Genomic DNA, 22,190 nt, shown 5'->3' with positions numbered 1-22,190 from the left:
TTTCCACGATTGGTAGTGAGGTGTGTAGCCCATCTTCAGCAAAGATGCCAGGGAAGCAAGTGACTTCCCCTGGAGAGGCATCTGACACTAAACTATATTTCAAAACCATCACTGTGACAAGGCCTCACATTTTCTCATTTACCCTACAGGTGCAAAGCCCCATAGGCCACCAATATCAAAAAAAGCCACTGGAAAACAGGACCCACAAGCAATGCACAGTTTAGCCTGGCCCCTTGGAGCACTTCTCTGTTACTAAAGGTGGGACAAAGGGGGCCAGTGATACTCAAGTGCTAAAAGCCCTTTGAAGCTTACAGCTAATAAAATCTTCCTCAGGGCAGAGCACTGTCCTGAGAATGCATGACAAGTAGGATCACATTTAATCCTCATAATACCCGAGGAGGCAATCTTACTGCCATCCTCATTGCACAGGTGATAAAACTGAGGCAGAGAGGATAAGTAATTTGCCCAGGGCTTCATGGCTGGTAAGTGGTGAAGTGAGCCCATGCTCAAAATTTCAACTCCAGCTTCCTTGTGAGAAGTTTCACAGTGTGTCCCTAGAATTAAAATTAAAATTCTGCTAACTTTTATTCCCGGTTCCTAGGAGATAAGTTCTAAACCCTTGGAAGTTCATGAGTGATAGGAGTGTTTTGATTATGGTTATGGTTATGGTTCTGTTTAGACCAACTGTGGGTCAAGGGGTTGGGGCTTTGAGCCACATGAGGTCAGCCTGATCTCCTGACCTCCAGGGAGCAAACAGGAATCAAATATTGCGTTCAATCACATGCCCAATGGATCAATCAACCATGCCTATATAATGAACCCCAATAAAAACTGGTCACTGAGGCTCAGTGGAGCACCCTGGCTGATGAACACACTGATGCGCTGGGAGGGTGGCATGCCTGAATCCCACAGGAATTTCACAGGGAGGGGGCATGGAAGCTCTCTTCCCAGGCTTCGGCTTAAGTGTCTCTTCATTTGGCTTATCCTGATTTGTACCCTTTAAAATAAAACTGTACTTGTAAGTATAGTGCTTTCCTGAGTTCTTAGTCATTCTAGGGAATTGAACCTGAGGGCATCATGGGAACACCTAAGTGTGTAGCCAGTTCGTTAGAAGAGACTGGGAACTCCTGAAGTATGGCTGGCATCTGAAGTGGGCAGTCTTGTTGGGGACCATGCCCTTAACCTGCAGTATCTGTGCTAACCAGGGGGCCAGTGTCAAAAGTGAGTTGTACTGCAGGATGCCAGCTGGTGTTAGAATAGGCATCATTCGCTTCCTTTATGCTTGTTTATGACCCGGCCTGGCACCTCAATCTGCCAGATGTTCGACAAGAATTTAGGGACTGATTTAGTCTCTATTGAATGAATAATGTTATCCAGAAACAAAAAGGTAAAATGCTCCGATTTAGGTATTACAGTGTAGCCAGTTAAAATGCATAGAGGAGAAACATGCTGCTGTTCTATTTCTCTTCTGATCAAGCCTCTCTGTGTCTCAGGTCTACTGTCGGAGAAATGGGAATAATAATAGCACTGACCTCATGAAGTTACTGTCAAAATTAGTTTATATATATACGTATATATGCACACATACAAATATATATGTATTTATATAGTGTGCTTAGAGTAGTACTTGACCCATGGAAAGTACTATTTGCATATATGCTTTATTAATACAAAAACACAAAAAGCAGAGGTGATGCAAGTTACCGAAGAAAATAGCTCTAGGATCTGTCATACGATTAGATCGTTTGTAATGTTTCCCAAAGTGGGGTTTGGGAACCAGTGGTGTATATGACTTTATTTAGGTGGCATAAAAACATTTTTACTGCTTTCATTTTAATATTTATATAATGACTTTTTAATATAGAGAGAGCTATTGCATTGATTCACGTTTCACAAATGTTATTAACAGTATATTTCGATACTGAGTTTAAAGATGAATATTAAGCAAACAATAGCACTGGTGGAATGCAGTATGGGAAAGCCTGTAAATTCCTGGTCTTTGAGGCTAAGAGGCAGGGCTAGCTCTCAAATACCATCTTTTCTGCAAATAAGAGTGTTTCCTGTTTACAGTTGTGTCACCTCTTCCCACTGTCAGCACTAGTTAAAGAGATATGGCAATGGCCTCTGGCAGGTGGTCATACTCTGACACCCAGGCTGGACCAAGACCTGACTACTGTCACAGCTCCAAGTTCACAGCACCAAGAATCTGATTGTTAGGAGGATCTCTTGAGAGACTCCTGCGCATGGAGAGATGGAATCTGAAACAGTTCTTAGCCCAGTTCAAGACCTGATCCTTTCTTTATTGTCTTGTGGTTTCCTTCTCTTCTTGGCCTGGTGTCCATAGAATATCCCACCCCTTCCCCTCCATCCTTGGGACTTTCTACAATGACCGCATCTTAGAACCAGCAGGATATCACTCGGTTCAAAGCCTTCTTACAAATGAAGGAAGCAAAACCGAAAGAGCTCCATCTTTTTCCATCCATGTGTCCCTACCCCCACCCCAATCCCTGGGAACAACCTTCCTATATGGCCCCAGGGTCCACAGTTAAAGCTCTAACATGTGTCACCAAACCACGATAACAGTGGTGTCCACTTCCAAGTGCAGAGGGTTGGCCAGTCGTGCTAGGCCCTCTGCATACTGGCATTAGTTCTTTAATCCTCACAACAAACCCCAGAGGTGGGTGATAGCTTGAAGGAGACATTCAGAGACGGTAAGAAACATGACCCAGGTCACAGAGCAATAGGAAGTGAGCTGGGAACCTCACACCAGTTCAACCAACTCCAAAGCTCATGCTACCCCCCAGCAAAGCAACTCCTAGGCTGTCAGCCACAGGGTGAAATGGAGGTACCGGAGGGTGGCTTTAACCACTGGCAAGGGTGGCGTGAGTACAGGGGATGAGTATCCCCGCGCTACGGGCCTGGTGTGGAAATAAGCGCCTCTCTTCATCTCCTTCCAGCTTCCCACCTTCCCACCAGTCAGCCTGTGCAAAATCCCACCACCCTGGCCTTGCTCTCAAGTACGCTTCTCCAGAACATTAAGAGGACGCCAAAGCTCCCCATTGCTCTGCTAGCATAAATTGCAAGAAAAACATTTAGAATATTGATTAAGTGCTTCATGCTAGAAGATTTAAATTTACCTCCTGTATTTCCAGGATTAGCTGACAAATGGGGTCAGCCTGCTGGCACAAATGATTTACAAAACACCCACTGGCAGCTTTCCTTTTTAAACTCAACACTTAAAATTTTCACTTGGTCACAGCCAGTGGAGTCCTGGGTATTCAGCAGGTTTGGATAACCACCTTCTTGCCACATTGAGACTTGTGGGGTTTGGCCCTGGGAAGAGCTTCAAAATCATTTCCAGTCTGGTCTGGCCCTATCCAGTACAGATGGACTCTGTTTAGGTCTGAAGAGGTACCGGAGCGGTGAGGGGGTAACACATGCTGTTCCTCCAGGATGGAAGGCCTTGTTTCAGATAGAGATTTTTGCAGTATTCTAATCTTCAGTGTTCTAATTCAATATTCAAATATTCTTCATATGTAGGAGTTAAACAGGTTATAAGCAGGTGTTAAGGAGCCAAAGCTCATCTGCCCCCTGCCCCTACTACCAATCTGTAAACGTTGTGCTACAACATACAAGTGCCCAGTGCATTTCTATAAGCTTCAAACTGTACTTGGCCAAGAGAGGGATTGTACTGAGGCTTTCCTGGGAGGCCAGGGACGTACAGACCTAGACTGAAATCCACTGAATCCAGGTTCTCTGCTCCAGGAAAGATGCCCACCTCAAGGCGTTTGCCCCCATGGCCCACAGATGGCCAGCACTGTTCCTCTTAGGGCTAGCATAGTCTGCCAAAGTAGGTGACACAATTGCGAAGGGGGGGTAAAGGGACAGGGAGCCTTTGCACTGCTAACTTTAGCAGTAAGCATTCTTGCAAAAGCTATTCATTTGGACCCTGCTCACATCTCTTTTATGACTGAGAAAGCTGCTTTGCGAATTCCTTTTTCTACAGAACGCTGCTTAAAAGTCCCATTAAGATGAGCGGAGGAGACGTAAACTTGAGATCCACAATTGCTGTACCTCCATGTCTCACTCATAGATATGTTTTTTTTTCTTTTAATAATTTATTTATTTATTTATTTATGGCTGTGTTGCGTCTTCGTTTCTGTGCGAGGGCTTTCTCTAGTTGTGGCAAGCGGGAGCCACTCTTCATCGCGGTGCGCGGGCCTCTCACTATCGTGGCCTCTCTTGTTGCGGAGCACAGGCTCCAGACGCGCAGGCTCAGTGATTGTGGCTCACGGGCCCAGTTGCCCCGTGGCATGTGGGATCTTCCCAGACCAGGACGCGAACCCGCGTCCCCTGCATTGGCAGGCAGACTCCCAACCACTGCGCCACCAGGGAAGCCCATAGATATGTTTTATTTGGTTCACAAAAAAACTGACTTTGGATGTGGCTCACCCTGTTCCCTGGAGCCCCCAGGAGGTGCTCACGGCTACCTATACCCTTCTGCCTGCCCTGCTCTGAATGTGTGCCCCCGTCCATCAGACTTTCTCCTCTCGGTCACACGTCACATCTCTTCCTGAGGAAAAGCACAGAGACAGTGAAAACTTCTCAGGGGTCCTCAGCCTTAGTCCCAAGGCTGTATTCCCCAAGTTTCTACAACCCTATTTGACCATGGAAATCAAGGGCCTAAAGTCCACTTTAAGAGGTCTTCACTTTAAGCCACCAGAGTTAAGTGATGTATAATAATGCAAAATAGAGATTTTTCCAACACCTACACTTCCCAAATTTACTTTAAATAAGTGACAAGTACAGTCCATTTGATTTAAATATTCTGAGCTTTTCCAGCTACCAGACCACTCAAGTGCACAGAAGATGAAATAATTGGTAGGATTCTTAACGTTTTTTTGTCATGTGACCTCTTTGTGCAAGTCAAAGCGATATGCCAGCAATAGCACAGCCTGCATCATGCTTGTTACTAATATGCCTGCCAATTAATCCTGACATGGGAGCTTGGCTGGTTACCCAAAACCTGGTATTTTATCATCTCAGGGGGATAGCTCTTGGACTTTTCCATGACATTTTATACTAATCAACCAACTTTCCTTTTTTTTAAAGCTGAGCCTTTCATAGGAACTGCAGATGAGTCCCATATACACCACACGCAAGGCCACTCATTTTCCCCAAACAGAATTGTGTTTGGTTTGTTGATAATTACACTTTGAAGCTGATTTTTGAAAATGTTTATTCTTATTTCTTCCCTTCCAAGGGGAAATCTATCTCAAATGTTAAGACAGAAACCCAAGTCCCTCAGAGTTTTCTCATATTATTGTATATTTAAAAATATTACAAGAGGGTGCTTCTCGAGGGTAGTGAACTTTAGAGCTGCCAAAGATAGTTGACTTGCTCCAAATCTGTTACCAATGGATCCCAAGCTGGTTTAACTCAGTTCTATTCTGAGTAATGACACGTGTGGCTGGGACAAACGCCACTCTAAGATATTTCTAGGACCCCCTGGCAAATGGTAATTTATCTGAAGATAGCCAGGCAGGCAAAGGAAGGACAGATGGGAAGAATAAGTCTCCTGGGAGCCCTACGTTGAAGCAAGAGTCTTAAATCAAGGCCAGGGACCACATTCTCATAGGCTAAGTCCCCTCTCATCACTCACCCACTCACCCCCAATCCTCTGGCTTCCAGTGATTCTTTCAACCATTCTTAATATAGGTCACTCTAAAGAGATAATCAAGCTGCAACAAATTTTAGTGGCAAACTTTTAGTCTTTCCCCTATACCCTGTCTGCTGGGATTTCAGCATGAAGCATCCCAGCCTACAAGCTTTCTGTTTTTCCAATGATTTGAAGCACCCCCTTCAGGAAGCACTGGGACATATGGGTCTCTCAAATCCAGCTTCTCCCTTCCTCTTTTACTATTATTCCCCGCCCCCAGATTTATTGAGGTATAATTGACAAATAATAATTGTATTTACTTCAGGCATACAACTTGATGTTTTGATATATGTATACATTGTGACAGGTTTACCGCCATCAAGCTAATTAACATATTCATCACCTCACATAGTTACCATTTTGGGGGGTGGGGTAAGAACAACTAAGATGTACTCTCTTGGCGAATTTCAAGTATATAATATGGTACTGCTAACTATAGTCACCGTGCTCTATGTATCCAGATCTTGTTCAACTTGCATGTCTGAAAGTTTGTACCCTATAACCAACACCTCCCCATTTCCCCACCCCCAGTCCCTGGTAACCACCATTCTAGTCTCTGCTTTAAAAAGTTCAACTTTTTTAGAATCCACATATAAATAAGATCACAAACCTGGAGGACATTATACAAAGTGAAATAAGCCAGACACAGAAAGACAAATACTGCATGACCTCCTTTACTATTTTTTTACTTCTTACTCTCTGCCCATTCCTAATTCAAAGAAAGAGCCCAGGTTGTCCAAGGTCATGGAACAAGGCAAAAAGTACACTGGCCTCAGAGTCAGAAATCCTAGCCCTACTACAGAATTACTGTGTGATCTCAGTTATGTTCCTAGCCTGTCCCTGCCTCATTTGCCTCATCTGTAAAAGAGAAGGATGTTTATCATGCCTGACTTTGTGGGCTGTTGTGAGGACTAGAGGGCACAATGCATGCGAAATGTTTTGCAAAATGAAACACACTATATACCTGTTAGTGCAGCTCACACCAATGTTCCCTAGTGTAACACCCCAAGCAAGGCACAACGCCACCATCCATCTCTTGCAAAGGGCCAAATGGCCAACTGACTTGGGATTAAGCATTGCATGTGACATTCTGGAGTATTCACTCTGTCCCAAGCACTGAAACATTACCCCCATTTAATCCTCTTAATCTAGCAGCTAGGCAGTCGTAACATTTTGTAGATGAGGAAGCAGAGGCTTGGAGAGGTCATGATGCTGGTAAGGGCAAGAGCCTGGGTCCGCACACAGGCTCGGCTGTAAAACCCAAGCCCTCACCCCCGGCCTCATGCGTGCAAAAATGGGCTCAGACAGGTAGTCATCGCAGGAGGTAAGGTGAGGTTTTGTGGAACCCTTAAGAGCTCCCTAGAAGTAAAATGCTGTTTAGCTCCAAGATGTGTGGATTGTGTGTGTGTCATCGGGGAGAGAGGTGTGGCCGCCCCTCCTTCCTTGGTGTTCCCACGTCTCCATTTCCCCCTGTGCTGAGAAGTTAAATGGAAGCCCTGAGAGAAACATCATGCTTTAGTTTTTACTTTAATTTTACTTTGCCCCTCTGTTTATGAGGCAGAGTTCCTATCACTAATACAGCAGAAGGAAAGGCTGTTTCTTGGGAAAAGAGCTCGTCTCCCCTGACATTGCCAGGGTGACCTTGCAGTGGCACAGAGTCCCCCTGACAGGGAGGGGTGGTCAGGCAGATCTTGTTGGAGGTAAATACCATGTGACCAAGCCAAGCACTGTACCCCGAGAATCAGAAGCCCGGTGATCTGGTGGGGCCGGGGGCAGGGAGATGCGGAGAACACCTCCGCGTGGCTGTCAGACTCCTCTCTCATAGGGGAAACTAATTTCACTGAGTTTCCAGTGATGAGTATTCTTCTGAGATGCCATCTATTAACTGAGTCTGACCTTCCAAAAATGCTGACAAGCTGCATCTTGCCCACTATTTGTACGTTCACTGAGGACAGAATTTTTTTTGAATGCCCATCTCCATGAAGTTTCCAGAACACAAAAGGAGCTTAATAAACAGGGTGAACACTGCCTCTGCCATCATGCTCTGTGCACTTAGACACGAGCAGAGAAGAAACCGGTTTCGCTGAAGCCAAAGCTTGCCTCTTCTTGTGGTCAGGAACCACCTCTGGCCACTGTCATCAGCTCATCCTAACAGGGTCTTACCCTCATCTGGCCACCTGTCTTTACAGATGCTGGAAGCTGAGTGGACCAGACGAGAACAGAAGGCTGACCTAAGAGGAAGCAGGACGCTGAGGCCTGGCCAAAGATAAAAAAGAAACTATGCTCTGTGGTGCTATGTCTGCCTCTAGACCCACCTCTAACCAGCTGGGGGACTTAGTGCAAGTCACTCCCCCTCCCTGAACCGCAGGGCTGTACTGCAGGATGGGGCAGTTAGATGCCATAATATTCCCCAAGCTTCCTCCTAGTTCTGGCATTTCCTGCACAGTGCACTGGAGATGGGAAGGGCTCAGGAAACACTTTAGAAGTATGAAGAACATCTGGTTGACCTTAGCTTGTGTCTTCCCTACCCGCCTTCTCCTCAGGCTTGTGTGTGGGTGTATATGATGGTGTGTGTTGGTGGGGACCCAGGAGGACAAAGACAGAGACTAAAGCTCAGCTGAATGGCAGGTAGGATAACTAAGAAAAAGAGGCGAGTGCTGCGGGTGAGAAGATAGCAAGCAAATCACAAGTGGAAAAACTGCCCGAATACGTTCTAGGACACAGACTGGGTTGTGAGTCAAGAAGGTATTTGGCAGAGAAGTTTCTGGTGAGTGTTCTGGTGAGGCTGATCCTCGGCAGGGCCTGGGCCGGGGGTGGTGGGGAGATGGGAGGATGGATTCCAGTGACAAGTGTGAAGTGACAGCACAGTGCCTGGCACAGGTCCCCTCCCCTGGCATGGCAGGAGGCAGAAGTCACCATGTGGTCACTGCTGCCTCTCAAATCGAGGAAGAACCGTGGAAAGAACACAAGCCTCTAGATTCCAGGGCTGGTTCTGTGACTCGCTGGTTCTGCAGGCTCAAGCCAAAGCGTCCCCCTTGCTGAGCCCCATGTCCTCCAAGGCTCCAGTAACAACACAATCAAGGCATCTCTCTAGCAGCTGTCAGGAGGGTAACATCCGAAGAGGTGAAGTGTGTGAAAATACTCGGTGAGTATATGAATATGTTCCAAAATAGCTGAATACTCATTATGATGAAAAAAATCAACAAAAAGGCAGAATCAATACTCTGCTTTGACTAAAGTTAGGAAACGACTGTTTGTAAGTCATTGTGGTTCTTTCTCTTGGAGCTCTGAATCAACTCCAAAGAAGTCTTTGGGCCGTTCTCACTGGACTCGATTCACACGAGGGGTTTTCAGTGCAGTGCCTCACAGCTCCTCAAACCACGAAAGAGCATCTCCTTCTGCTTCCTGAAGAATGAACCCGAGTAGGAAGCTACATTTGCCTTAACACTTTGATAGTAACACTGTCTCTGGCTTATCTTTAGATAGAGTTAAATATTCCACATTCAGTCTAAATGGCAATGATGTTGACAAAGCCAAGAGCCCCCAAGACAACCCACTGAACGGGAGAAAATGTTTGCAAATGATATGACTGACAAGGGATTAATATCCAACATATATAAACAGCTCATACAACTCAACATCAAAGAAATCAACAGTCCGATTAAAAAATGGGCAGAAGAGGGAGACTGGTTCAAGATGGCGGAGTAGAAGGACATGCTCTCACTCCCTCTTGAGAGAACACCAGAATCACAACTAACTGCTGAACGATCATCGACACAAAGACACTGGAATTCACCAAAAAAGATACCCCACATCCAAAGACAAAGGAGAAGCCACAATGAGATGGTAGGAGGGGTGCAATCACAATAAAATCAAATCCCAAAACTGCTGGGTGGGTGACTCATAAACTGGAGAACACTTATACCACAGAAGTCCACCCACTGGAGTGAATGTTCTGAGCCCCACATCAGGCTTCCCAATCTGGGGCTCAAGCAACAGGAGGAGGAATTCCTAGAGAATCAGACTTTGAAGGCTAGCGGGATTTGATTGCAGGACTTTGACAGGACTGGGGGAAACAGAGATTCCACTCTTGGAGGGCACACACAAAGTAGTGTGTGCATCAGGATGCAGGGAAAGGAGCAGTGACCCCATAGGAGACTGAACCTACCAAAGCCCCAGCCCTCGTCAATGGCAGAGTCAGTTCCAGAGCCCACCCTTCTCTCCACTCTAGAGAACATCACGGTCTCCATCTCTCATGGTTAAAATGCACTTTTGAGACTCAAACCTGAGCAGCATTCTATCATTCTCCCTCCATCTCTAAATGCATTTCAGAAAATGCACCTGTGTTCCCCGCAGAAGTAAGCACTGACAGGGAGCTCAGGCCCCTACCCTTACCTGTAAATTTGCACAAGGTGGTAAAACATGAGTGGGGATTTCATTCTCAGAGCCTGCTGGCCCCAGGGGCTTGTTCTTGACCCGGAAGGCTGTGGTGGTGGTGGCAGTGGTGGTCTGAACTGGGAGGGCTGGCTGCCACACGGTCACATCTGAGCCATTGCCAAAGGCTTGAATTGCATTTTCTGCAGTAAAACAGGAGAAAATCCAATTTTAGTCAAGCAGCAAATGTAACAGACAGTCTACATGAAGGCAGAGAGGCACACTAGAAATTCTGATGAGAGCACTGGGCTTCTGTGAACAAAACCCATCCATCCATCCACCCTCCACATGCTGAAAGCCAGCCATGGGTCAGGTGCTCAAAAATTAATTCATTCATTAAACCCTGAGCTGGACACTTAGCTATGCTCTAAGTACAACAAATATGTATTGTGTCCCTATTCATGTATCAGGTGTGGAGCAAGATCCTTACCCTGAAACACCCATCAGTCGAGCCTTTTGAAAGCCAGACTCAGACCTGTTATTTGGGATCACAGTCAATGTTCCATCTTCCAAGAAAATGCTTGTGTCAAAATTCTATACTAAAAGCAAACTATTTAGTGTTTTTGCTTGTTTTCTGTATTTTCTTTTTTTAATTTATTCTTTTATACAGCAGGCTCTTATTAGTCATCCATTTTATACACATCAGTGTATACATGTCAATCCCAATCTCCCAATTCATCAAACCACCCCCCCACCCCCACCGCTTTCACCCCCTGGTGTCCATACGTTTTTTTCTCTACTTCTGTGTCTCAATTTCTGCTCTGCAAACCGGTTCATCTGTACCATTTTCTAGGTTCCACATATATGTGTTAATATCTTTGTTTTTCTCTTTCTGACTTACTTCATTCTGTATGACAGTCTACAAATGCATCCACGTCTCTACAAATGACCCAATTTCGTTCCTTTTTATGGCTGAGTAATATTCCATTGTATATATGTACCACATCTTCTTTATCCATTCATCTGTCGATGGGCATTAGGCTGCTTCCATGACCTGGCTATTGTAAATAGTGCTGCAATGAACATTGGGGTGCATGTGTCTTTTTGAATTATGGTTTTCTCTGGGTATATGCCCAGTAGTGGGATTGCTGGGTCATATGGTAGGTCTATTTTTAGTTTTTTTTAAGGAACCTCCATACTGTTCTCCATAGTGGCTGTATCAATTTACATTCCCACCAACAGTGCAAGAGGGTTCCCTTTTCTCCACACCCTCTCCAGCATTTGTTTGTAGAGTTTCTGATGATGCCCATTCTAACTTGTGTGAGGTAATACCTCATTGTAGTTTTGATTTGCATTTCTCTAACAGTTAGTGATGTTGAGCATCTTTTCATTTGCCTGTTGGCCATCTGTATGTCTTCTTTGGAGAAATGTTTATTTAGGACTTCTGCCCATTTTTGGATTCGGTTGTCTGTTTTTTTAATATTGAGCTACATGAGCTGTTTATATATTGTGGAGACTAATCCTTTGTCCGTTGATTCCTTTGCAAATATTTTCTCCCATTCTGAGGGTTTTCCTTTTGTCTTCTTTATGGTTTCCTTTGCTGAGCAAAAGCTTTTAAGTTTCATTAGGTCCCATTTGTGTAGTTTTGTTTTTATTTCCATTACTCTAGGAGGTGGATCAAAAAAGATCTTGCTGTGATTTATGACAAAGAGTGTTCTTCCTATGTTTTCCTCTAAGAGTTTTATACTGCCCGGTTTTACATTTAGGCCTCTAATCTATTTTGAGTTTATTTTTGTATATGTTGTTAGGGAGTGTTCTAATTTCATTCTTTTACATGTAGCTGTCCAGTTTTCTCAGCACCACTTATTGAAGAGACTGTCTTTACTCCACTGTATATCCTTGCCTTCTTTGTCATAGATTAGTTGACCATAGGTGCGTGGGTTTATCTCTGGGCTTTGTATCCTGCTCTATTGATCTATATTTCTGTTTTTGTGACAGTATCATATTGTCTTGATTACTGTAGATTTGTAGTATAGTCTGAAGTCAGGGAGTCTGATTCCTCCACCTCCGTTTTTTCCCTCAAGACTGCTTTGGCTCTTTGGGGTCTTTTCTTTTGTGTTTCCATACAAATTGTGAAATTTTTTGTTCTAGTTCTGTGAAAAATGCCAGTGGTAGTTTGATAGGGATTGCATTGAATCTATAGATTGCTTTGGGAAGTAGAGTCATTTTCACAATGTTGATTCTTCCAATCCAAGAACATGGTATATCTCTCCATCTGTTTGTATCATCTTTAATTTCTTTCATCAGTGTCTTATAATTTTCTGCATACAGGTCTTTTGTCTCCTTAGGTAGGTTTATTCCTAGATATTTTATTCTTTTTGTTGCAATGGTAAATGGGAGTGTTTTCTTGATTTCACTTTCAGATTTTTCATCATTAGTGTATAGGAATGCAAGAGATTTCTATGTATTAATTTTGTATTCTGCAACTTTACCAAATTCATTGATTAGCTCTAGTAGTTTTCTGGTGGCATCTTTAGGATTCTCTATGTATAGTATCATGTCATCTGCAAACAGTGACAGCTTTACTTCTTCTTTTCCAATCTGTATTACTTTTATTTCTTTTTCTTCTCTGATTGCCGTGACTAGGACTTCCAAAATTATGTTGAATAATAGTGGTGAGAGTGGACATCCTTGTCTCGTTCCTGATCTTCGAGGAAATGCTTGCAGTTTTTCACTACTGAGAATGATGTTTGCTGTGGGTTTGTCATATATGGCCTTTATTATGTTGAGGTAGGTTCCCTCTATGCCCACTTTCTGGAGAGTTTTTATCATAAATGGGTGTTGAATTTTGTCAAAAGCTTTCTCTGCATCTATTGAGATGATCATATGGTTTTTCTCCTTCAATTTGTTAATATGGTTAATCACATTGATAGATTTGCGTATATTGAAGAATCCTTGCATTCCTGGAATAAACCCCACTTGATCATGGTGTATGATCCTTTTAATGTGCTGTTGGATTCTGTTTGCTAGTATTTTGTTGAGGATTTTTGCATCTATGTTCATCAGTGATATTGGCCTGTAGTTTTCCTTTTTTGTGACATCCTTGTCTGGTTTTGGTATCAAGGTGATGGTGGCCTCGTAGAATGAGTTTGGGAGTGTTCCTCCCTCTGCTATATTTTGGAAGAGTTTGAGAAGGATGGGTGTTAGCTCTTCTCTAAATACTTGATAGAATTCACCTGTGAAGCCATCTGGTCCTGGACGTTTGTTTGTTGGAAACTTTTAAATCACAGTTTCAATTTCATTACCTGTGACTGGTCTGTTCATATTTTCTATTTCTTCCTGGTTCAGTCTTGGAAGGTTATACCTTTCTAAGAATTTGTCCATTTCTTCCAGGTTGTCCTTTTTATTGGCATAGAGTTGCTTCTGTGGTGTCTGTTGTAACTTCTCCTTTTTCATTTCTAATCGTATTGATTTGAGTCCTCTCTCTCTTTTTCTTTATGAGTTTGGCTAATGGTTTATCACTTTTGTTTATCTTCTCAAAGAAACAGCTTTTAGTTTTATTGATCTTTGCTATTGTTTTCTTTGTTTCTATTTCTTTTGTTTCTGCTCTGATCTTGATGATTTCTTTCCTTCTGCTAACTTTGGGTTTTGTTTGTTCATCTTTCTCTAGTTCCTTTAGGTGTAACATTAGATTGTTTATTTGAGATTTTTCTTGTTTCTTGAGGTAGTCTTGAATAGCTATAAGCTTCCCTCTTAGAACTGATTTTGCTGTATCCCATAGGTTTTGGATCATCGTGTTTTCATTATCATTTGTCTCTAGGCATTTTTTGATTTCCTCTTTGATTTCTTCAGTGATCCCTTGGTTATTTAGTAACGTGTTGTTTAGTCTCCGTGTGTTTGTGTTTTTTACATTTTTTCCCCCAGCAATTGATTTCTAATCTCATAGCGTTGTGGTCAGAAAAGGTGCTTGATATGATTTCAATTTTCTTAAATTTACCGAGGCTTAATTTGTGACCCAAGATGTGATGTATCCTGGAGAATGTGCTGTGCACACTGGAGAAGAAAGTATAATCTGTTGTTTCTGGATGGAGTCTCCTATAAATATCAGTTAAATCTATCTGGTCTATTGTGTTATTTAAAGCTTGTGTTTCCTTATTTATTTTCATTTTGGATGATCTGTCCGTTGGTTTAAGTGAGGTATTAACGTCCCCCACTATTACTGTGTTACTGTCGATTTCCTCTTTTAGAGCTGTTAGCAGTTGCCTTTTTTATTGAGGTGCCCCTATGTTGGGTGCATAATAATTTATAATTGTTATATCTTCTTCTTGGATTGATCCCTTGATCATTATGTAGTGTCCTTCTTTGTCTCTTGTAATAGTCTTTATTTTAAAGTCTATTTTATCTGATATGAGTATTGCTACTCCAGCTTTCTTTTGGTTTCCATTTGCAGGGAATATCTTTTTCCATCCCCTCACTTTCAGTCTGTATGTGTCCCTAGGTCTGAAGTGGGTCTCTTGTAGACAGCATATATGTGGGTCTTGTTTTTGTAACCATTCAGCAAGCCTGTGTCTTGTGGTTGCAGCATTTAATCCATTCATGGTTAAGGTAATTATCGATATGTATGTTCCTATTACCATTTTCTTAATTGTTTTGGGTTTGTTTTTGTAGGTCCTTTTCTTCTCTTGTGTTTCCCACTTAGAGAAGTTCCTTTAGCATTTTTTGTAGAGCTGGTTTGGTGGTGCTGAATTCTCTTAGCTTTTGCTTGTCTGTAAAACTTTTGATTTCTCCATCGAATCTGAGTGATATCCTTGCTGGGTAATTTGGTTGTAGGTTCTTCCCTTTCATTACTTTAAGTATATCATGCCACTCCCTTCTGGCTTGCAGAGTTTCTACTGAGAAATCAGCCATTAACCTTATAGGAGTTCCCTTGTATGTTATTTGTCATTTTTCCCTTGCTGCTTTCAATAATTTTTCTTTGTCTTTAATTTTTGCCAATTTGATTACTATGTGTCTCGGCGTGTTTCTCCTTGGGTTTATCCTGTATGGGACTCTCTGCACTTCCTGGACTTGGGTGGCTATTTCCTTTTCCATGTTAGGGAAGTTTTCGACTATAATCTCTTCAAATATTTCCTTGGGTCCTTTCTCTCTCTCTTCTCCTACTGGGACCCCTATAACATGAATGTTGTTGCGTTTAAGATTGTCCCAGAGGTCTCTTAAGCTGTCTTCATTTCTTTTCATTCTTTTTTCTTTATTCTGTTCCACAGCAGTGAATTCCACCATTCTGTCTTCCAGGTCACTTATCCGTTCTTCTGCCTCAGTTATTCTGCTATTGATTCCTTCTAGTGTATTTTTCATTTCAGTTATTGTATTGTTCATCTCTGTTTGTTTGTTCTTTAATTCTTCTAGATCTTTGTTAAACATTTCTTGCATCTTCTCGATCTTTGCTTCCATTTTTTTGTCCGAGGTCCTGGATCATCTTCACTATCATTATTCTGAATTCTTTTTCTGGAAGGTTGCCTATCTCCACTTCATTTAGTTGTTTTTCTGGGGTTTTATCTTGTTCCTTCATCTGGTACATAGCCCTCTGCCTTTTCATCTCATTTATCTTTCTGTGAATGTGGTTTTTGTTCCACAGGCTGCAGGATTGTAGTTCTTCTTGCTTCTGCTGTCTGCCCTCTGGTAGATGAGGCTAAGAGGCTTGTGGCAGTTTCCTGATGGGAGGGACTGGTGGTGGGTAGAGTGGGCTGTTGCTCTGGTGGGCAGAGCTCAGTAAAACTTTAATCCACTTGTCTACTGATGGGTGCGGCTGGGTTCCCTCCCTGTTGGTTGTTTGGCCTGAGGTGACCCAACACTGGAGCCTACCCGGGCTCTTTGGTGGGGCTAATGGTGGACTCTGGGAGGGCTCACGGCAAGGAGTACTTCCCAGAACTTCTGCTGCCAGTGTCCTTGTCCTCACGGTGAGACAACCACCCCCCGCCTCTGCAGGAGGCCCTCCAACACTAGCAGGTAGGTCTGGTTCAGTCTCCTATGGGGTCACTGCTCCTTCCCCTGGGTCCCAATGCACACACTACTTTGTGTGTGCCCTCCAAGAGTGGAGTCTCTGTTTCCCCCAGTCCTGTCAAAGCTCTTCAATCAAAGCCCACTAGCCTTCAAAGTCTGATTCTCTAGGAATTCCTCGTCCCATTTCCGGACCCCCAGGGTTGGAAGCCTGACGTGGGGCTGAGAACCTTCGCTCCAGTGGGTGGACTTCTGTATAAGTGTTCTCCAGTTTGTGAGTCACCCACCCAGCAGTTTTGGGATTTGATTTTATTGTGATTGCACCCCTCCTACCATCTCACTGTGGCTTCTCCTTTGTCTTTGGATGTGGGGTATCTTTATTGGTGAATTCCAGTGTCTTCGTGTCGATGATCGTTCAGCAGTTAGTTGTGATCCCGGTGTTCTCGAAAGAGGGAGTCTATTTAGTGTTTTTCTTAAGTACCACATCCCTAATTATCATACTGGGGTAACTCAGTGGCATTCATAGAAATTTGGCAGCCAGTAAAATCAAACAGCAAAAAAGTGTGATTCGCTACCACAGAGCACCTACTATGAGCCCAGCATTGCTCAAAATACAAACGAAACCAGTTTCTTTAAAAGAAAAATCTATCCCAAACCTCATCAATAATATATAGTGGAAATTTAAGGAAGATTATTTTTTCCCTTTATGCTCCCAGTTGTCCAAACAAAATCTGCATAATTAGGAAGGAGCAGCCCTGTTAAATGAAGAGTTTAAAATGTGAAACTTTAAAATCCTATTACAATTTCGTGGGACTAGATTGTTTCTATGGCACAAGTAAGTTGGTTGTGTGTTGTTCTCCTCTCTAAGACGAATAAAAAACAGTTTTGAATCAGGTCCTTGGGGCTTTGGCGTGGATTTAGGAATTTTTTATTTCATATTCATTGTATAAGATATCAAACTCTTCCATTTGGGACCTGAATGTGTAAATTTTTAATATATGACTCTTAGCTGGCATTTTTCGATATACAAGACAGAATAATTTAAGCCTAGTCTTCCTCTTAGAAGGGACATTTTGTTCTAAAATTGTTGTCCTTTAAGTTCAGCAAATTGGAAGCTTGCTTTCTAAAACTACGTTTTTTAGGCTGTAAGAAACCGCTTCAAATTAATATCAATGCTTCTAATGCTCCCATCCATGTGACATGGCTTAACGGGTGGGAGGAAGGTAAAGAAAGAGGTACTTGGGGGACCAGTTTCCTTAAATAACCCAGGATAACAACAAGAAAACAGCAAAACCTTCCTTTTTCTTCTTAAGGCATGTAGACTCAGGAAACCCATGTCATTTGTTGAAACTGTCTGTGATTTCCAGCGTGTTTGCCTTGCCATTTGGGAAGACAGTTTGTCCACTTGCTCATTCATTTGTTCAAGTGTCAATGGAACATCTGTTGAGTGCCAGTCACTGCTCTGTGCTGGGAATCGGCAGCGGACAACAATGACAGCAGCAAGAGACAAAAGTCCCTGTCCTCGTGGAGGTCACATTCTGGTTGGGGAGGCAAATAAGTAAAGTATATAATACATTAGGTGGTGAGAAATGCTTGGAGGAAGATGACGCAGAGGTGGGGTTCAGGGAGCACCAGGATGGGAACAGGGAACTGGAGTTTTGATGGCGTGGCCCAGGGAGGCGAAGGTGTCACCTGAAAAAGGACTTGAGTGACAGTAACTGATGTCTCATCTCTGACCCCAGACCATTCCGCTCTCTTCCCTTTACCTCAGCCGTGTACTTTGGCTTGAAAATAACTGTCTCCTCCCCAATTACCAGAAGTAAACAACAGGCTGGAATCATGCTCACGATAGGGGAACTGGAGGGTTTTGGTTAATTTGCAGGGAGCAGAACTGTGTTATTGCGTTTGGGTTGGAATCTACATATTCCAATTCCTTCTACTCTAGGGCCTGTTGCAAGAGACTGAATTTACAGCCCTGTGTCTTTGATAGGCTGTGCTCCACCTAATCAAAGTATAAATGGAATGACTATGAAAAATTCTGGCTGGCTTTGGTCACCAGTGAAGACCAAACGCATTTATTTTTATTGAAAAGTCATTAGCAATAAGATACCATTATCCCCTTCACCAAAATAATATTAAGCAGGGACAACTTTAATTTCTCTATGAGGCAGTGGTTTTCCAGCCTAAGTGAGTATAATCTTTCTTCTCACACTGACCTCTTTTGTCATTGCTTTATCTTCATTAAAACTTGGGTTCTGCCAGAACAGTGTGCAGGATGTGAAAAAGAGGATGTGTGTGTGTGTGTGTGTGTGTGTATGTGTGTGTGTGCATGCGCTTATATATATTTCTTTTTTTTTTTTAGTCAAGGCCAAATAAAAGGCTTAAGGTGTAGTTCCACGGTGTGCCCAATGTCTTGGCAAATGTCTCCATACTTTAGACTAGTTTTATGGGTTTAAATTTCACTTAAGTGTCCAAAAGCTTGTTTCAGTTTTAAGATGATCAAAGCATTTGGTTATAGCCAAGCACCTACTGAGCAAATCACTAAGATTTGTCTTTTCAACAAAGTAAACAAATGAGGAGGTTTTAGAAGTAACACTTAAAAGCTTTCCCATGTGCGTGCAGTAAATAGTTTGCTAATTCTTTAGAAATCACTCAGAGCACCATGGAGAAATTGTCACCTGAGGGCACAGTACTCAGAGGGGTAGGTGAACCTTGGTCCGCACTTCCCACTGGGAAGTCATACCTGGTCCCCGATGTGCAGGCACGGGTTCTTGTCCATCAGACCCTTCAATATCAGGGCTGACACAGAAGCCCTCAGGGCACAGGGGGCTGCAGAGGAAGGAACTCCGGCTTTGGATCCTATCTCTGGCATGGCTGGTTTAGGTGAATACCAGCCATTTATTCAACTGTGAAATAGAGATAACACCTGCATCTCCTAGGTGCAGGTTACAGTCAGTGCGACAATGTATACGGTACAATTCTCACAGACTGAATTTGCACATAGAACAGGCACCTGATAAGTTAATGGTGGCTGCCACCGCAAAATGCGAGTAAGGTATTCAAGCATGTCAGCTGGATCATCGCCTAGAGCGTGCACATCTCGGTGGACAGAAGGGAGACCTGGCACAGTGCTTACAGAGTTCATCTGATGAGGCCCATCGCTCACACCCGTACATTTCTCTCTAACCCTCTCCCTTTGGGAAACATGTTTCCAAGTTGCCTAAAGGACCCTGCAATGATAACCAGTACTGTTCCCAAGCAGAGCCCACTGCCCTCCCCCCATCCCCGGCTCAGCTCATCTCCGGAGATAACCGACCTCCTGAAGCTCCTGGCTGCATCACCAGCCGATCTCACTCAAGAACCGTTGCTTCTCCTCGGAGCCAACCCTGAACATCCAGGGGGCTATTGATGTTAACATTCTAATTTTTCTCAGAGAGCCCTTGGAGGCCTACCCCCATCTAACTTGTCTGAGCGTCTCACATTGTATACTCTGACCAGGTTTAAGAACTGCTGGAACTGACTTGGGGTTGGTTGCCAAGATCAAAATCTCGTCTGTGGGTAGAAACGTTCTTTCCCACACAATGTACCCTTGGTTATTTGCATCTCTCACTCTCCTGGGCCTCTGGACTCGCCGTCTTAGCAGCACCTAGTTCATCACTTGCTCCGGCCCCACTGCATTACGTAGTGAGGCCAAAAGGAGCTGGATTCACTGGCAGCAATCAGGAAAAAAGAGACACACACACACACACACACACACACACACACACACACACAGAGAGAGAGAGAGAGAGAGAGAGAGAGAGAGAGGGGGAGAGAGAGAGAGAGAGAAGGCAGACACAAGAAACACAAAGGGCCAGCTTGAACTTAGAGGGGAAAACATGTTGTGTGTTTGTTGTCTGTTGTTTTTGAAACTCACTAAGACATGTGTTGTCCTTGAAGAAATTCAGAAATTTCAAGCACTCCTCCAGGTCGTTTCCACTGTTGTTGCAGTCACACCAGGGGGCCACGCTGAGGCTACTGGAGTCTATGTAGTTGGGGGTCATGACTGTACCTAGAAGAGTAGAAAACAAGGCGTTTTATTCTTGTGTGATGGTATAAACTTTCCTAGAGCCTAAAAAGAAACAAATGTTCCTATGACAGTGGATGCACCGTGGATAATTACAAACATTGTGTTTGCTGAGTGGAAAATTAGGTTAAACAGTGCATTTTCTTGGCAATTTATCTTGAGCACATAAAATAATTTACACATTTACTTAAAAAATTCTAACAGAACTCCTTGAGCTGCACTCAGGGTGTTTTTCGCTGCACAAATGGTATGGATGTCATGGAGTAGGAGAGAAGTAACAGAATGCATGAACTGCCAAATCCCTTGCATTTTCTTGAAAATGTCATTAATCTTCATAAGTAGATACAGCTGGTTTTACACATCTTAAAAAATCCTTTTAGGACTTTGCCTCTACTTCCCTCGGAAGCAATAGGCTCCTTCAGAGTAACCCAGAGAAGCTTAGAAGCTATCCTTACGGGTTACCCCACATTCTGGATGTATACAAGGGGGCCTCTGCTCACTAGACTCTCAACTGATTCAGTGTTCCAAGTTGTGATGGAATTGGAAATAAACAATGGAAATTCTCTAAGCCAATGGCTCCTAGAGTATTGTCTTAAGAGTCCTCAAAAGTCCTCAAAGAAATGCTGGGTGGTCACTCTTGCCTACATCTTCCTGTGTATTCATTGTTCTTCTGATGAGTTCTGTACTGGCACAAATAAACAATGTGTTTATACGTAGCACGACCCAAATGTCTTCTCCTGGGTGGCTCACACCAGGCAATGCCTACTCATGCCAAGAAGCCTTCTGTTTTTATACAGTTTGTGGAATTAAGAAGTAATAGGCAGTCCAGTGAGCCACAGGATATATTTGGTTCAGAAGCAGAAAAAAAATTCTTTTTAAGCTCTTCTGGGTCAAGGGCATATCTTCTTTGCCCCACATTCCTTATTGACTTGAACTAAACAATGTCCCATTATACCTTGGGATGAAAACGTCAACCCACAGCAGAGAGAAGCTTCTAACTTTGGGTGAGAAAGGAACGGGCACCCCAAACGCTGAGGGAAGAGGTCAGAGTATGTCTACTAAGCACCTGCTGTATGCCTGGCACCAGAATGGATCCCTGACATTTGGAAGAAGTAGGAACAAGCTTTGTCCTGAGAGAAGTTAGAACCCAATGACCAGAGTGGAGGGAAAGAATTGGACCCAAGAGAGAAATAAATTTTGGTGCATAGAATGCATTGTCTCAACCAGTTATTCCCTTAAATAATGAGGATTTCATCATCCTCAGGCCAGAAACACCTGACAGCCCTGAGGCTTGGCGCCATATGGAGTATTTCATGAGCATGTGCACCTAGAAGGTACGGACTGAGGTGTAAATAGTGATTACATCCTGGAGTGGGGCTGTACATCTTTAACATTGTCTCCTTTGCGTTCTCTGTATTTTTTTAAAAAAAACTCTTTACAATGAGCACTCCTTACTTAACTCAGTTATTTCTTAAACCTGTAATTCCATAGTTGATAAATAATCCTACTAGGGACTACTTTATTTAAGAAAAGGGGAGAGTGAATGCAAATTTGGAGGGCTGACTTAAGGGAGATAAGCTCATGGGACCTATCCATGAGAATGGTCAATAGCTGGTGAATGGTATCACCCAAGAGAGGACAGGTATCCTTGCAAAAAAAAAGTTGGGATGAGTGTGCAGGCACCTGCAATATCCCTGCATTAAGTACAGTCAGTGATTTTCCCAGTGGCTCTTACTGGAGACACTCTGGTGACAAAGAATTTGGTCTGAGCTGTCACTCTTGGTGGGACTTTCTTTCTGCCTGGTGACTTGTGTGATCCTGGCAGGCGCTCACACCCTGGCTGAGCCATGAGGCTTCTGACAACCGTGATTTCCCTCATCCTTCCCCAGTCTTCATTACGTGCTCCTTCTCAAACGACAATCGTGAGCGAGCCCTGCCACCCAGGCTTCTGCGGCCCTGGCAGCCAGAGCCCTTCCTTTCCTCCTGCTGCCCGTTTATCCTTGGGTCAGATCCGCCTCTCTCTGTCGCTCTTCC

The 22,190-nt window shown here is 43.5% G+C and overlaps 1 protein-coding gene across 2 annotated transcripts in view; it reads right to left on the bottom strand.

The window, feature by feature from the left end:
* The window catches only part of GFRA1 (GDNF family receptor alpha 1), a 211,820-nt gene that overhangs the window by 17,073 nt on the left and 172,557 nt on the right, over positions 1-22,190 (bottom strand). For both annotated transcript variants that reach the window (XM_007469604.1, XM_007469605.1), the window contains 2 exons: positions 20,007-20,141; positions 10,115-10,296 (listed from right to left, as the gene is read on the bottom strand). In XM_007469604.1, coding sequence (XP_007469666.1) covers positions 10,115-10,296; positions 20,007-20,141 — 317 coding nt within the window. The remainder of the gene's footprint in view (positions 1-10,114; positions 10,297-20,006; positions 20,142-22,190) is intronic.

This window comes from Lipotes vexillifer, unplaced genomic scaffold (assembly GCF_000442215.2).
Source record: "Lipotes vexillifer unplaced genomic scaffold, Lipotes_vexillifer_v1.1 scaffold240, whole genome shotgun sequence".
NCBI lineage: Eukaryota > Metazoa > Chordata > Mammalia > Artiodactyla > Lipotidae > Lipotes > Lipotes vexillifer.
This window is presented reverse-complemented; position numbering and strand designations above follow the sequence as displayed.